The sequence below is a fragment of the Lytechinus pictus genome, chromosome 17, assembly GCF_037042905.1.
Source record: "Lytechinus pictus isolate F3 Inbred chromosome 17, Lp3.0, whole genome shotgun sequence".
Taxonomy (NCBI): Eukaryota; Metazoa; Echinodermata; class Echinoidea; order Temnopleuroida; family Toxopneustidae; genus Lytechinus; species Lytechinus pictus.
The window spans coordinates 27,756,905-27,774,764 of NC_087261.1; the positions used below are offsets into that span (position 1 = coordinate 27,756,905).

General features: G+C 34.8%; 1 protein-coding gene across 1 annotated transcript in view; it reads right to left on the reverse strand.

Moving 5' to 3' along the window:
* Positions 1-17,860, reverse strand: part of LOC129280924 (uncharacterized) — a 299,775-nt gene that overhangs the window by 270,753 nt on the left and 11,162 nt on the right. Inside the window, exons 7-22 of the mRNA XM_064112511.1 lie at positions 17,034-17,093; positions 16,017-16,088; positions 13,981-14,037; positions 13,242-13,313; positions 11,087-11,143; positions 10,049-10,087; positions 8,080-8,124; positions 6,492-6,617; positions 5,963-6,058; positions 5,123-5,253; positions 4,049-4,217; positions 2,936-3,024; positions 2,122-2,326; positions 1,233-1,361; positions 895-972; positions 154-315 (exon numbers count right to left, since the gene is read on the reverse strand). Coding sequence (XP_063968581.1) covers positions 154-315; positions 895-972; positions 1,233-1,361; positions 2,122-2,326; positions 2,936-3,024; positions 4,049-4,217; positions 5,123-5,253; positions 5,963-6,058; positions 6,492-6,617; positions 8,080-8,124; positions 10,049-10,087; positions 11,087-11,143; positions 13,242-13,313; positions 13,981-14,037; positions 16,017-16,088; positions 17,034-17,093 — 1,587 coding nt within the window. The remainder of the gene's footprint in view (positions 1-153; positions 316-894; positions 973-1,232; positions 1,362-2,121; positions 2,327-2,935; positions 3,025-4,048; positions 4,218-5,122; positions 5,254-5,962; positions 6,059-6,491; positions 6,618-8,079; positions 8,125-10,048; positions 10,088-11,086; positions 11,144-13,241; positions 13,314-13,980; positions 14,038-16,016; positions 16,089-17,033; positions 17,094-17,860) is intronic.

A 17,860-nucleotide genomic window follows, 5' to 3' on the forward strand; every position in this document is an offset into this window, starting at 1 on the left:
AAAGGATGACTTTTTTTATATCATCAAGGACACTGGTAAATCTTCAACAGCAGTTGGAGCTACTGTACATGTAAAGTCATGGGAACAAATAGTGCCACTGAGCACGCATAGATGCTACATGTATCATGCTATCATCATCAGCATTTTGTTTACCTTATAGTACTTTTCAAGATCAGCAATGTTCATGCTCTTGGCACTCCAGTCTCTGGATTCCTCGTTCTCCTCTTTCTCGTCGAGCCACATCAGTTCCTTGGTGGCTGCTTGAACAAAGTCTAGCAAGGCTTCCATGTCACCGACTCGGTTCACCGATTGGTCCTGGATGAAACACAATCCAAAGGATTTGATTATGAAATGACGCATTTTCCCAGACATTTATGAGATAAATTTTTTAGGAAATATTGTGATTCCTATGGCAGGAACTGGAGAAGCAGGTACAGATGCCTGTGCTTAGGTCAAAACTTTTGGGACCACAAAATGTGGAAGATCTTGTTGGACGTTAAATCCCACATGTCCTGTTTTATCTTACAGTTACCATACATGTAGTAACAGTGCTTCTCAGCCAATCAAAATCAAGTAAAGTTTAGATTTAAAAAATATAAATGAAACGCTCCTCCGCTCAAAATTAGACCTAAAAGATGTACATATTAACATAATCTGGTATAAAGATTGCTTCAACTCGAGTGAATACTGAACTTATGGAAGGTTCATTCTTGCAAGTCTACATGTAATTATACAGCTATCTGTGATTCAACTACATGTATTTCCTTATTGTTGTTTTTTATACAATGAGGGTTACATGTACATGTACATCACAGCTACATGTACACTGTAGAAGGAAAGTTTCCTCTTTTTTGCAAAAGAAACTCTTTGGGAGAGATAAATATTAATTCTTACCATAAGTTGCCTGTATTCCTCATCAAGTTTGTTCATCTGCTCTGTGTAGCGTTGCAAATCTTCTCCCGTCAAGTTTTTCTGTTCATGAAAAATAAAACATGATAAAAATGTGAATTATTAGAGGAAAGCGAGGATATTATGGATGATTGCATATAGATGTCTAGTAAAATTTGTGAAAACACTAAGCGACACGCTTTCCATGACCGACACCTTTTTTTTCATGTTCCCTGCATATTATCCTGTCCAGAAGGATACAAAAACAATGTACATGTAGGAATATGCCAGTCAAACTCTTTATCCTGCATCAATTTTCTTCCCTACATTATATAATTTGGTACCTGGACAGCTCTGCATCTTTCAATGTTGACCCCAAACTCTTTGGCCACCTGGAGGTCAGCTTTGGACTGGGCTAGGGCCGTCTGGACCGAGTTCAGATCTTGACCACACTGGGCAGTGCGAATGGACACCTGAAATGAAAGACGGAACTATGTGTAATTAAGCAGTGATGCGAAATGGATGTAGATAAAGAGGTGTGATATGGAGGGCTCTCTGGATTGATAACATACAATCTGCTAGGGTTGTGGTTTAACCATAGACAGACAATTGTGACACAAAATCTCTTAACAGTACTGGTGGGTTTTTCATAAAGCTGTTCGTAAGATAAGAGCGACTTTAAGAATGACAGGTGATCCTTTCTTGTGGTAAATGGTATACACCAAAATGTTCACTGGCGATGGTTTAGCGCGTAAGAAAGGTTCACCAGTCGTTCTTAAAGTCGCTCTTAACTTTATACGAACAGCTTTTTGAAAACGCAACAGGTTCAATTGACTCTCTATTATTCATAACTGTGGATGGAAGGTGGTTCTCTCTAACATTATAGCATGACACAGCACAACCTCTAGGACAGCGTGTACGCTTTTTGGGAGAGTACTTCTTCAAGGTTCAAGGTTCAAGGTTCAAGCATCACAAAAGAGCAAAGCAAACATAAAAATTATAAATTAGCACAGAGTTAGACCATGGTCTATGTTAGAGAATAAGAGCCAATAAACTTGGAAAACAAAGCATTTCGTTCTAACTGGTGGTGTGAATTAGGACCGATTCCCTTACTCTCTGGAGTATTACATGTAATAATCTAGCATGGAAGGAATCTACTGGGCTTGAAAAGGCACCCTCTTAAACCCAATTATGCCAAATGAGTATAGAAGGCCCTCTACAGATGAAACTTACCGATTTACTCTGCACCCAGTTGGAGCACTCGCTGAGGAAGCCGTAGATCTTGGGGTCCACGATCCTGCGTTCGGTGTGCAGCTGCACGCGACGCTCCACGCGGATCTGTTCCCCTTTGACGGTGGTGCGGGTGGTCACGCTCTGTGTCTTGCCGGCGATCTGGTAGTTACGCACCGCCAGCAGTTTGTTCTGGAGCTCCTCAACTCTGTGGAGTATCAAAGAAGTTTTTTTAATCTTTCAATAATTTTCATTTCCATCACTTCACAACAACATCAAAACACAAATAATCATACATTCAGAAAAAAAATAGTAAGGAATGATCATCGAGGGTAAAAAGATTATCTTTGGATCACATGATTTTAAGCAAGAGTTGTTGGAAGGATGGGCATAATCATTCTAATCTATCACATTCTTAACACAAATCACCTGTAAATTTACCTGTACAAGAAGTGTCTTATTTATAACTTGGGTCTCACCAAAAGTTAAAACATAGTCAATATGGGTGAAAAGGTTTAAGATTTCATGGCTTACAAGAATTAACATAATTGTATAAGAAATGAATTTTCCTCTTTACACAAAGTCAGATTTTGTCAGTCTCATCAGAACACTTATTGCTGGAAACAAAAGCCAACAACATTTTTACCCCATTTAATGACTATCTCATACATGTATGTACAATAATTGATCTTAATTGTACAATTTGTGAATTGTGGAACACAAAAATTCACGATCAGCTTCAGAAGCATTCATTATCATCCCAAGTCATATGTTTCAATCATCAAAATATCATAAAATCAATTTTTAAAAATCTTACTTCTTGGCTAGGGACGGGGCCATGTGGTGTTGACCGTCTCTCAATTGCTGAATCTCTTTGTCCAAGATACGCATGTTGTTCTCACAGGTCTAAAATGTAGGCAAAAGAAAGCAAATGAACGATCAACGAGACATTTGGTATGAACAACAAACCCCGAAAAGGTGGCCCGTTTCATAAAACTTGCTGTAATGACAAATTTGCAATAACAGTTTAAAGCTACTAAAATCTTTCAATTTGATTGGCCGATACTGAAGTTGTTATAGAAATTAGGCAATTGTTATTATAACAAGTCTTTATGGAATGGCACCCATACATGTACTTAGGAGGTGGAGAGGTACATGTAGAGCAGGGGGGTTCTGACTTGGGCGATCTGGGTTCCATAGCAACTTGGTTCACTTATGCCCTTTGGTGAGGTATTCATCCTCACCACCAGGTCCCTCGGAGAGGAACTTAAGCAGTCAGTCCTCTGATTGCTTGTTGACAAGCATTCACACTTACACTTTCTTAGCAATCAGGTAAATAAAAAAAATCGCAATCATACCATATTACTTGTTCAGTGTAGTAATGAAACAACATTCAAGGATTTACATGTAGATCAAGTTTTGTTTTCATGAATGAGGGCGACGTGATTTACTTCACACTTGCATAAATCATCCTCATCCCCTCTTTCGTTTTTGCCGAATTCAGTTCAATCCCAAACCTCAACCCAACCTCCAAATCTCTCCCCTTCACCACTTGTTTCTTCTTTGGTTTCTTTGTTCATCCCCCCCCCCTCCTCAACTTCTCCTTGAAAAGCACGACATGATTCCAAAGGCAGCGAGAACCTAGCAGATGGTCACTTTCATTCAATTTTCTTTGGGGGGGGGGGCTTTCTAGGCGGGTGTTTCACAAAGATTTTCGTAAAGTTACAACAAAATTTACGTGCGACTGGAGCATATTCTTGGGTGCTAAGCCCACTAAGTAGGGTTATAAGAGCCAGCACAAGAAATTGTCACCAGTTGATCGTAAAGTTAATCGTAACTTGTGAGCAGCTTTATGAAACACCCACCAGGCCCGGTGATGGCAACTGAATGATACACCTCAAACTAAAATACCCCTACACTGTATCTCTACCTTTGTTGCACTCTCGATGTCGTCAATCAGGAAACGGACATCGGTAGCACTCATCTTGTCTGCCTTTCCATCAGATTCCTGTATGCGTTGTTCAATGGTCGTCAGATCGCTGGAGACTTGTTCGATCTGGCGGGTCACATGCTCAGCTAGGTTGTCCAAACTGCCTTGCCTGAAAAGCAACAATATCAAAAGCATAGGAATATATTGTATTTGCAAATCAAAGTATATATTACAATCTACATGTATAAGACAACAGAGATGAGAGCATAAAAGGAAAAAAAGAGAAAAAGTAAAATCTCAAATTGGGAGACTCTGATTGCATCATTCTATCTCTCTCTCTCTCTCTCTCAGAGAAATCTCTAAATTGTAACAGGTCTCTAGCTGGAGTAGGACCTGGACCTACATGTACATGTACATGTACATGTATATATGCTTTTATTGTTTTAAACTCTTCTTAATCTGAACCGCCCATATGAAACCATTACCAATAATATTAAATATTAAGAAAAGTTCTCCATTTACACATTGACTCAGACCTTTACCTACATGTACATGTAGCCCTTGAACTTAGACCTTGACTGAGAATCTGACTTGCTTGTTGATCTCCGATTTCAACAAGCTATCTCTCTCAATTTTTGCAGGTCTGAATCTTGTCCTGGACATGCTTTTCAAACTGAACTTTGAAACAAGCCTGAACCTTCCATATGTGCCAGTGCGTTGTGTGTAAACGTCTCTCCCATGTTTCATAGACGCAGACTATGTTACAAAGGAAAACACTCCGTCCCTCGGATAGGATGTTAAATGGAGGCCCCGTGTAGAGGAGAGTCACCACCTTTGCACGTTAAGAACCCACTGCACTATTCGTATAAGAGTAGGGGGAAACCCCGGTGTAGTGGTCCACCTGCACTCCCCCCAATCAGTTATATCGGGAGGAGAGACCTGCGGGTCATAGTGATTCATTTCGCTTGCATTTCGCCTCCCAGGCACAGGTGACGCCAAACAAATAATAATAATGTTTAGGATCCTAGATTAAGCAAGTCCTTGACTTAGATTCTGACTTAGAATCTGACTTACTTATTGATCTCTGATTTCAGCATGCTGTCTCTCTGTTGCTGGGCCAACGAGAGACGGCTCCATCCATCCTCAAGATCGTTGGGCTGCAGGCCAACCGGGGGACGGAAGTTGCCTGTAGCCTTCATCGAGCGCTAGAGAAAGAAAAATGACAAAGAGAACCATGTATTAACATTCAGAACAATGCAAGAGATTGTTCATCCCTATCCCAACTGTGGAATAACCTACAACCCTTCCTGGAGACATCCATTGCTACATGTACATCCATTGACCAGTCCAAGAAGCTCTTGAAGGCACATTTATTGTGTTAATAAACATTAACTGACTTTATTGCTCAACTGGGCCCGTTCCGTAAAGATGAACAACTATGGTTACTTTGCCGTTATGTCAAATACCTAAGTAACAAGGCTCAGAAGCCAATCCCAATCAAGGTTTCCCATAGAAGTTGCAATGATGGCAAAGTGACGATAGCTGTAAGTCTCTATGAAACAGGCCACCGGTATCTTTTGAAATGAAGGACAAGTAATAGAACAATGGAAATGTAATAAAAATAACATGAAAGTGAATCTACAATCATCAATATGGATACTACGTGCAGTCTACAAAACAGTTAGAGAAGACTGTTCTTATGGTGGGTCGAGAAGTACATGTATCCATTATGAAGATGCAAGCAACTCGATCACAAGTCATAGCGTTGGTGCAAGAAAGACCTTAGCAAAACAATTTCGCACACCACATCGGTGCAAACAACCTGACGCAATGCACTGCTGCGTGCTGCTAACAGCGTTTTTGCGGGCTTTCTTACACTGACACAACAAAGTTTTTGTTGGAGAAGTTGGTTACCTCTTGGGCTCTGTAATCTGAGATGAGACGGTTCTTTTCCTCTCGCTTCATGGGGACTTCGTCAGATTGGAACCGTTGGAAATCAGCGCGCAGGTTCTGTGCACACATAAAAATGAATCAAAAACTTCATTATTGATGAATCATGTTGAAATATGAAAGAAAGTATCATTGAATCATTGAAAGTAGAAAGTTTGTGAGATTGGAAAAAAAATATTACATAACAGACGAATAGCTACATGTATACATCATTTGTTTTATGTTCCTTGCAATGTTTCTTTCACAATATCTCTGGGGAAAAAGGGAAAAATACAGATTTACGTGTGAATTTCTGTGTACATCTCATGCAAAAGGTCCCAGTTTTCATTATCTACCATGCATGATAGATTCACTGAATATTTGAGTGTTTATTGCTATTTTTGGTATCTCATTTGAAAGCAAATCATTTTTATCACTGTGATACAATGTATATATGTAAAAACACATTCATGACAACAACGTGATGCCGTTGAGACACAGACGCGATTCTCACCTTCATGGCGGCCGCATCTCTGGGGAAGTTGCGGTCGTCCATGAGCTTGGTAGCACGCTCCACCCATGTGAGGTGCTCATGGGCACGGTTCTTGTATGGCTCCCAGTCAGCATCTCTGGAGGACACCTGATGAATGAGAGAGAAAGATGGAAGGGGTTATTCAATACGACGAGGAGAGGTAGGTGATGGTGGTGGTGGTGGTGGTGGTGGTGGTGGTGGTGGTGGTGGTGGTGGTGATGGTGATGGTGATGGTGATGATGATGATGATGATGATGATGATGGTGAGGATGGTGATGATGATGATGATGGTGATGATGATGAATATAATGATGACAATAAAGATGATAAAGGTGGTGGTTGAGATGTAAGAAATGGTGGAGGTGGTGATGACAATGATGATGATGACAAATATGACAATGATGATGATGGTGAGGATGATGATGATGAAGGCGATGACAATGATGATGATGATGAAGAAGATGATGATGATGATGATGATCTCGGTATTGACAATGATGATGATAATGATGGTGGTATTGACGATGATAATGATGGTGATGATGATGAAGGCGATGACAATGATGATGATGATGATGATGATGATGACAATGACGATGACGACAACGATGACGACGATGATGGTAAGGATGACTATGATGATGAGGATAATGATGATGATGAAGAATATAATGATGGCAATTCAGATGATGACGGTGATGGTGAGGTGGTGTCAGCAGTGGTGGAGGTTGTAATGGCGGTGGTACTGGTGGAAGTCGTGATCATGGTGATAGTGGTTGATGATGATAGTGGTAGTGTGATGGTAATGATGGTGGTGATTGCGATGATTGTACATGTAATGATAGAGGTGGTAGAGGTGGTGATGGCAGTGGTACCAGCGGAAGTGGTAACCATGGTGATAGTAAATATCATCATGGTGAAGGTGAAGGTGGTAGTGGTAATTGCAGTGGTAGCGGCTTTTGAGGTAATAGAGGTACACTGTAACATTGCTTCACATGGTTGTGGTGATGTTGAGGATGGTGATGATTATGATGATGATGATGATGGTGATGGTGATGTTGAGGATGGTGATGATTATGATGATGATGATGATGGTGATGATGATGATGGTGATGATGATGATGGTGGTGATGGTGATGATGATGATGATGGTGATGATGGTGATGATGATGATGGTGATGATGATGATGGTGATGATGATGATGATGATAGTGATGATTATGATGATGGTGATGATGATGATGTTGATGATGATGATGGTGATGATGATGATGGTGGTGATGGTGATGATGATGATGATGGTGATGATGGTGATGATGATGATGGTGATGATGATGATGGTGATGATGATGATGATGATAGTGATGATTATGATGATGATGATGATGATGATGATGGTGATGATGGTGATGGTGATGATGATGATAATGATGATGATGATGGTGATAATGATGATGATGATGTTGATAGTGATGATGATGATTGTGATGGTGATGACGATGGTGGTAATGATTATGTTGATGATGGTGATCATGATGATGGAAGTCAGAAATCTGAATCAAATACTCACAGAGTTGTTGACTGCATTGCTACTTGAGGACGAAGTATAGCGTTGCTACAGAAACAAATGAGAAAAAATAAAGAAAAAGGGGGAAATTATATCAGTGACCATGACCAATTATTTTTTTTCCCTAATCGAACACCTTTGATTAACATTACAAAGTTGTTCATTAACTTGAAAATTCATTATACTTTATGTAACTCTCTCCCCCCAATACATGTATTAATTTAACCCTCAATCAAAATCGAAACTCCATCCATTTTCATGTCAAAAATTGTCATTGGCTTAATCAATATAAAATATCCAATTTTAATTGTAAATTATTTAGAACAGAGCCATTAAGAGTATACAAATATTGACAATGTCATTTATAACATTTATGATTTTTTTATTCATCTGTACTTTTGCCCCTCTTGCCGAAACAATAAATTTAAACTTTAATACACTTCAAATAAAGTAGTAATAATGAAAGTTCCATGATGTCAATCAAAATACAGACTACAGTCCTGGGGAGTGTTTCATGTAACAAACACTGATGTTCACTGGTTAAAAGCTACTGAAATACTTGCATCTGATTGGCTCAGAATGAATTTGTGAGTCAAAATCGCTATTTGTTTTATGAAATGCTCCCCAGGATTTAGAATGATACTTTAACTTTGAAGACAGCAGAAAAATACATACATATAAACATATACTCATATAAATGTCCATCACCACATGAAATGCATACATGGCATTGTTAATATACATGTATTCCATGACGAGAGAGCAACAAAATGACATAAGTCCCCCTTTTTGTATAATTACATTTTCATCTTTCCTTCAATATACTTGGGTCGTAGGAAGATGCATTAAGCCTTTGAGGATAAGGTGTACATGTATTTTATATATCAATATATCCCATTTTCTTCATAAAACTGAGTAACAACAAATTTATAGTTTCAACTTTTGATTTTAAGAACAGTGTCTGTGTGGATGGCTTTATGAATAATCAGATATTTCTTTTTTTTTGATAGAGTGAAAGTTCTAATTTCTCAATGTGCCACCAGGTTAAAAATTAAGTTAGCAACAAGTTGTAAATTTGTAAATAAGGAAAAATATATACATAAGTTGTGAATATTGTATCTTGATATCATAAAAATGTCAAAACAAGCACATCATCTATAACTTAAAATGAAGTAAAGTAAAAGGGAAAAAATGACATACAAAACGATGTGTTCTGAGAATAATAATTACCTTCACCCAAAATGGAATATGATGAACCACAAACAACATACACACATGAATTAAATTACCATATGAAAACAAGGATTGTTAGAATGAGAGACAACAAAATAAATTATTAGACATGACATTAACAGGATATAATATAAAACATTCAATTATACAAATATTGACATAATACAACAAGGCCCGTATTCTGCACTCGGGTTCAAATCAAACCCTGGTTTAAAGTTGTGGTTTACATGTAACTATGGAGAGCCAATTGGAGCATAAATCCCTTACAGTACATATTCAATTTACTAACTCATATGACGCCCAAATTGTTCATAACTGTCTGGGAATGATAACTGAAGTTAAGTTTTCTTCATTATGAAGGCAAAAGGAAACACCATAGTGAACATAAGAAATATACAATATCAACAGAATTGTTGAATTGCTGGCCATAATTTTAGCACAGAGTTAGACCGTGGTCTAAGTTACATGTAAACCCGACTTCAGAATACGGGCCCAAGTTTACAAAGCATTTGAATATGAATGCATGGATACGGATACCAATAATAAACAAGAACCCCATATATGAAATACAACAAAAATGTGTTTTAATAATTTACCCCACTTATGAGTATTTTACAATGAAAGTGGATATTGAGTACAACCCCTTTTATATTTAATGGACCATGAATAAATTAAAAAAAATTATGTAACAATCTTTCAAGTTCCCCAAGCAAAAAAAATGTAAAAATAAAAAACATACTTGTCGGTACATGTACATTTCTCGTGGGATCAGTATTATCTTCGGGTTGAGCAAAATAAATGAATAAAAACATATACAAAATATATTTAACATGAATTATACAGTACACAAAAACTGAAAATAATGATCTAGATATTAAAATCTTGAGCCATGGAGCTTTGTTGAATATATGTGCTTTCCAAAAGAAAATGTAACTAGTGCTCATTTTTAGCACTGGGGAAGGGGGATATAGCAAATTCACAATATACTTTTTTTGTGTGTGTCAAAATACGGTCAATTTTAAATTTTCTTGTGGAATATGATTTTCTATGCTGGGGCAGTACATACATATTTTTAGCAGATGGGGGACAAAAAAAACCAAGGAGCCTTCATTTTGCATTTTTTTTCTCTCAATAAGGGGAAATTTGCAACACATTTCCCTTACCAATCCTCTCTGCTCAATATTCAATTCCCTTTGTTTGTTTTCCCCCTCTTTTGTCATTTTTAAAAATCATTTGAAAAATCACAGGAGAATGTCAATCTTATATGTTACCATCCATTTTCCCCAAGTACAAAAAGGGGAAAGGGGTGGTATTGCAAACAATGGAATAAACCAAAGATAAAGTCCTCGTTTTCTGTATCCTCAGAACATCAATCTCATTTACATAGAAGTTAAGATATTCGAACAAAACCACAAGTACATGTACACACAGTAATATGCAGATGACATTTGGTTAAGAGAAAAAAAACACTGTACATAGGTAATTTTTCAATAAGAGAAAAGTGCATGTGTACACAAAAACAGACTGTGAAACACTGAAAGAGCTTATGTTCATGAGGTGAAAATTTGGTTGAAACAGAAAACATTACAACAGACACAACGGAATATTCATTCCTTTTATACATGTAATTGGGAATAGACAAAAGATTCACTGGAAAGGGAAGCATTTTTTTTTCATAAATAAGCAAATATTTACAAGCACATGCATTTTCTTATTAAAGCAGTCATGGTTAAATACTGTATTGGAGTGAAATATTTGTTTAGAAATAGGTACTTACTTTTCCCGAATCTGGTGCGGGTTCGCTACCAAAGTCGATGGTAGTGTGCACTGGTTTCTATTCAGTTTTGAATTTGTTTGGAGTGTGAAAGAAGCAGGTTTTTATGATTCAAGATTAGAGAGAAGGGGAAGAAAATTAAGAGATGCAAAAATTAATTTTAATGTTTATTTTCAATTTGCATTAGAGATAAAGAGATGTCAGAAAGGCAGATTGACATATATATATAGACAGATAGATAGATAGATAGATAGATAGATAGATAGATAGATAGATAGATAGATAGATAGATAGATAGATAGATAGATAGATAGATAGATAGATAGATAGATAGATAGATAGATAGATAGATAGATAGATAGATAGATAGATAGATAGATAGATAGATAGATACGGTAGGTAGATAGATACATGTAGTAAGACAGATAGATAGATAGAATTTGTACATTTTTAGAACTTGAAGACATGTGATTTTAGACAAAAGACAAATGTTATTTTAAAAAGCAAAGACAGGGGTATAAATTTTTGCATCTATAAGTAACTAAGAATTATATTACAGTAACTTAATTTTTAACTGCACAGAGATTTAAATGCAATTAATATTCATCTAACAAAACTTTTATCTCAGCATATAATTATCCAGCTTTAGCTATGAAGTGACAAAAGAAACAATGCCTTCAATACATTCAATAAAAAGATCATTGTTAGGGGGAACAAAACAATTGTACTTTTTCAAATATATATGATTACACGGAATGTCATACTTTATGATTCTACACTGAATGAAACTGTAAATGTCAATGTGTCTTTAATTTTCAAAATATAAAAGAAAATATTGACAAAATGAAACACATGGATTGAAAGAAAAAAATGGCAATGAAATCATATGGATGCTGTATGATGGTGGGAATATATGGTTTAAAATGACAGAAACAAACTAAAATTAAAAGCTGATATTGGGATTTTATTATATTTCTTCTTCAATAGACCATGCTTGTGAACAAGTAAATCATGTGAAGATATTCAAATCCATCATTTCAACTACCATCATATTATGTGTGCGAGGTGAATCGAGCCACTTCTCAGAATTGGGGACTAAACCTATATCGAAACATCCATTATATCATTTGTCAAGATCATTGAATTATCATTTCTTTTAATGAAATACATGTATGACTAATTGTTTTCAATGATTTTACTTCTTTTTCAGTCAATTGTATATTTTCTTGAAATCTCTGGAGTAAGCAAAGATTGTGGCCAAACTTTTCTGTAATTTTCTTATTTCAAGCTTAAAATATAATTTGTGAACTTCAGAAATTCTGTTTATTTCATTGATATTCAATCATTGTAAATTGAGTGGTACAGTACTACCATAAGTTTAATTATTCTCATATCTTTAATTGCATGTATACAAAAGTTCAACTACAATGTGATTCAATATTAACACATTTTAGGGAAAATCATTAAAGGAGAATGAAACCCTTGAAACCAGCTGAATCCATATCAAAGAGAAAAATCTAAGAAACATATTGTTGAAAGTTTGAGGAAGATTGAATGAATAATAAGAAAGTTATGAGCGTTTGAATATTGAGATCACTAATGCCATGTAGATCCTCCCATTGGCAATGCGACCAAGATCTGTGATGTCACACACGTACAACTCCCTCATTACTTTAGTACTTATTTCACTTATATTCTCATTTTTATAGAGTCTATCACAAGGTGAGGTGTTCTCTTTATGAGAGGACAAGTACAGAGGTTTCACAACATTATATCATTGATGAATTGTTTGTCACATCATTAGAATGAGCAAAAAGAGATGTTTTGGGGTATATTTTCAGTGTCCAAAAGGGGAGAGTTGTTCATCTGTGACATCATAGATCTTGATAGCATTGCCAATGGGAGGATCTCCATAGCATTAGTGATCTCGACATTCAAATGCTCATAACTCTTCTATTGCTAGTCCTATTTTACTCAAACTTTTGTTGATCTTATTCTTTGATTTTTCTGCTTTCACAAAAGCTAACTTGCTCCAAGAGTTTCATTCTCCTTTAATCGAACTGTGAATTAATAGAAGGGTTGATGATGATAAATGTATTTGGTCTTATTTCTAAAATTTATAAGATTTTCTTCTTTGAAATTCCACACTTTGACTCACTTTAATATCCACTATAATAGTTGGCTCAGACTTTCTGTACCCACTGCCTGGACTGCTATACTGTTGTGCGGACTGTGACACATCGCCATGCACAGGGAATAAGGGGTAAGATGGGAACGAGAGTGGTGCAAGCAAAAATAAAATATTGAAAAGTGTAAAACAGGCAAACTTAAATTCAAGTGGGCATGTACAAATAAAATGATAATTTTCCCCCTTTTTACTAAATTAATGCATTTATTATGTGAACTGGGGTGTCATCTACACAAATTCATTGTTTGATTTGGTATCTAATTTGGAAATGATTGATACTGGTTTGGTTTATAATCTATTGCAAGATCAAGTCTATCGTAACTTAAATCAAATATATTCTTTTCACAAGTAATATATTTTGCAATCTTTCATTCCATCAATCATCATATGCGCATTATACACAGTGACCAGATACAGTAATAAGGTTATTATTGTAGGTATTACAAGTATTTACACAAATATAGCATCAATGATGAAACGCTGGCACAGTTATTCATGAGGTGAAAATTTGGTTGACACAGAAAACATTACAACAGACACAACGGAATATTCATTCCTTAATAATTGGGAATAAATAAAAGGCTCACTGCAGAGGGAAACTTTTTTTCATAAATAAGCAAATATTCACAAGCACATGCATTTTCTTAATAAAGCAGTTATGGTTAAATACTGCTTGGAGTGAAATATTTGTTTAGAAATAGGTACTTACTTTTCCCGAATCTGGTACGGGTTCCCTACCAAAGTCGATGGTAGTGTGCACTGGTTTCTATTCAGTTTTGAATTCGGAGTGTGAAAGAGGCAGGATTTTATGATTCAAGATTAGATAGAAGGGGAAGAAAATTAAGAGATGCAAAAATTAATTGTTGATGTTTATTTTCAATTGGCATTAGAGAGATAAAGAGATGTCAGAAAGGCAGATTGACATATAGATATAGACAGATAGATAGTCAGACAGATATATAAATAGACAGATAGATAGATAGATAGATAGATAGATAGATAGATAGTCAGACAGATATATAAATAGACAGATAGATAGATAGATAGATAGATAGATAGATAGATAGATAGATAGATAGATAGATAGATAGATAGATAGATAGATAGATAGATAGATAGTCCGACAGATATATAAATAGACAGATAGATAGATAGATAGATAGATAGATAGATAGATAGATAGATAGATAGATAGATAGACAGATAGATAGAATTTTTTTTAACATAAAGGAATGTGATTTTACAGAAAAGACAAATTAATGTTATTTTAAAAAGCAAGGACAGGGGTATCATTTTTTGCATCTATAAGTAACTAAGAATTATATTACAGTAACTTAATTTCTAACTGCACAGAGATTTAAATGTAATTAATATTCATCTAACTAAACTTTTATCTCAGCATATAATTCTCCAGCTTTAGCAATAAAATGACAAAAGAGGCAATACCTTCCAAACATTCAATAAAAAGATCATTGTTAGGGGGGGGGGCAAAACAATTATACACTTTAAAATATATATCATTACACGAAATGTAATACTTTACGATTCTACACTGAATTAAACTGTAAATGTCAATGTGTCTTTAATTTTCAAAATATAAAATAAAATATTGATGACTCAAATGAAACACATGGATTGGAAGAAAAAAAATGGCAATGAAATCATATGAATGCTGTATGATGGTGGGAATACTTGGTTCAAAATGACAGAAACAAACATACATTTCCATGAAAGACATGACGCATAAAATAAAATCAAAAGCCGATATTGGGATTTTATTATTCTTCTTCTTCTTCAAAAGACCATGCTTGTGAACAAGTAAATCATGTGAAGATATTCCAATGCATCATTTTAACTACCATCATATTATGTGTGCGATGTAAATCCAGCCACCTCTAAGAATTGGGGACTAAACCTGTCCAATATGGAAACATCCATTATATAATTTGTCAAGATCATTGAATTATCATTTCTTTTACTGAAAAATGACTAATTGTTTTCAGTCAATTGTATATTTTCTTGAAATCTCTGGAGCTAGCAATGAGTGTGGCCAAACTTTTTTTGGTAATTTCCTGATTTCAAAATTAAAATATAATTTGTGAACGTCAAAAAATATGTTTATTTCATTGATATTCAAATCTGTTTATTTCATTGATATTCAAATCTGTTTATTTCATTGATATTCAAATCTGTTTATTTCATTGATATTCAAATCTGTTTATTTCATTGATATTCAAATCTGTTTATTTCATTGATATTCAAATCTGTTTATTTCATTGATATTCACATCTGTTTATAACATTGATATTCAAATCTGTTTATTTCATTGATATTCAAATCTGTTTATTTCATTGATATTCAAATCTGTTTATTTCATTGATATTCAAATCTGTTTATTTCATTGATATTCAAATCTGTTTATTTCATTGATATTCAAATCTGTTTATTTCATTGATATTCAAATCTGTTTATTTCATTGATATTCAAATATGTTTATTTCATTGATATTCAAATCTGTTTATTTCATTGACATTCAATCATTGTAAATGGAGTGGTACTACCATAATTTTAATTATACTCATATCTTGAATTGAATGTATACAAAGTTCAACTACAGTTTGATTCAATATTACCACTTTTTGGGGAAAATAAAACTGTTAATTAATTAAAGGGTTGATGATGATGAATGTATTTGGTCTTATCTCTAAATTATAAGATTTTTTTTTTCTTTGAAATTCCACTCACTTTAATATCCACTATAATAGTTGGCTCAGACTTTCTGTACCCACTGCCTGGACTGCTATACTGTTGTGCGGACTGTGACACATCGCCATGCACAGGGAATAAGGGGTGAGATGGGAACGAGAGTGGTGCAAGCAAAAATAAAATATTGAAAAGTGTAAAACAGGCAAACTCAAAGTCAAGAGGGCATGTACAAATATAATTATTATCATTTTTTTTTTCATTTTTACTTAAATTAAATGTATTTATAATGAACTGGGATGTCATCTACACAAATTCATTGTTTGATTTGACATCTAATTTGGAAATGATTGATAATGGTTTGGTTTGTAATCTATTGCAAGATCAAGTCTATCGTAACTTAAATCAAATATATTCTTTTCACAAGTAATCAATTTTGCAATCTTTCATTCCATCAATCATCATATGCGCATTATACACAGTGACCAGATACAGTAATAAGGTTATTATTGTAGGTATTACAAGTATTTACAAAAATCTAGTACCAATGATATGCTACATTGTAGTGTTCATTTAGTGTAAATTATAAATTCAACAAAAATCAATCAAAATTTCTTGAAAGGAACAATACACTTTCTGAATTTCTTTATTATAATCATTATATCCTGTGATGCAATCTTAAATTTAATTTTAACTATTCAGTATACGTTCTTTGCAAATAAATTAAATTTGATATCAACTGTGAGATTGATTGGATATTTTATAATGAAGACCCTGTATCTTATCAAGTACATCTTTTCTTCTGTGGCGTTTGGTGGAAATTAAATCAATACTATTTTAAAGAGATATTTAAAGGAAAATCATACTATGAAGTAATAATAAATAATCTTAAGATTGCTTGTTTTATGAATATCAATAATAAGAGATGAACAGTTGGAAAAAAATCATTTAAATAAAGTTAAAAAGCAATGGACCCATAACTGAGCCCTGTGGTACTCCACATAAAATTTGCATTGAATTTGAATTGAGGGGTTTGGGGCACTCTAGTATTAAACTCACATAAGCACGCTGTGATTGTACTGGATCTTCTACGGGTTTCGGAATAGACTTAACCATTTGCTAGAAATAGAAATATGCAAAACATAACAACAGTGAGGCGCAGAGGCAATGCAAAAATAAAATAACAAATTTAACAGTCAAATGAAGAAATATGCTGCAATATTTTTTAGGATGAAGTGAAATAACAAAAACAGACAAAACTGTGATTTTATCAACAAAGAGCATGTGGGTGAAAACTCACATTCTTTGCAAAAACGCATCATTCTTGAGAGTAACATGAAAAACACAAATTTTAATATTCTTTTCCTTTCCCCCATTTCTGAAATCCAAGAAAAGTGGTACAGAAAGGTAGGAGGTGTATCAATCCAGATTTATACTTGCAATTATGAGAAACACAAGACAGAAAACTTACTTTTTATCTACATGTAGCTTAGAAATCTAATTCAAAATGAATGTGTATGAGAACAAACACTACTCCATTTTGTGATTTCAATGAGGGGGCACACAAGGTGGGTCGCTTTCTATCAAAAAAATTTTGACAAGCAGAAAATAAAAGTTTTCCCTCCAGAAAAAGATGGATCATGCTACAAAATAATGATCATTGAAGAAGGCAACTCCATAATGTACATCCGACCTCCTGTGTGTGACATCTTCCTGAAAGGATTTGTCTATGTTTTCAAGTTTATACATGTCTATGAAACCGTTTAAAGCTTTCTAATTATCATTGTTTGTGTACATGTAGTTTATAAAGTAAGAATGGAGCAAAATGGGGGTCGGACGTACAAAATGGTTGGTGATATTACAGAATCGCCCTGAAAATCAATGAA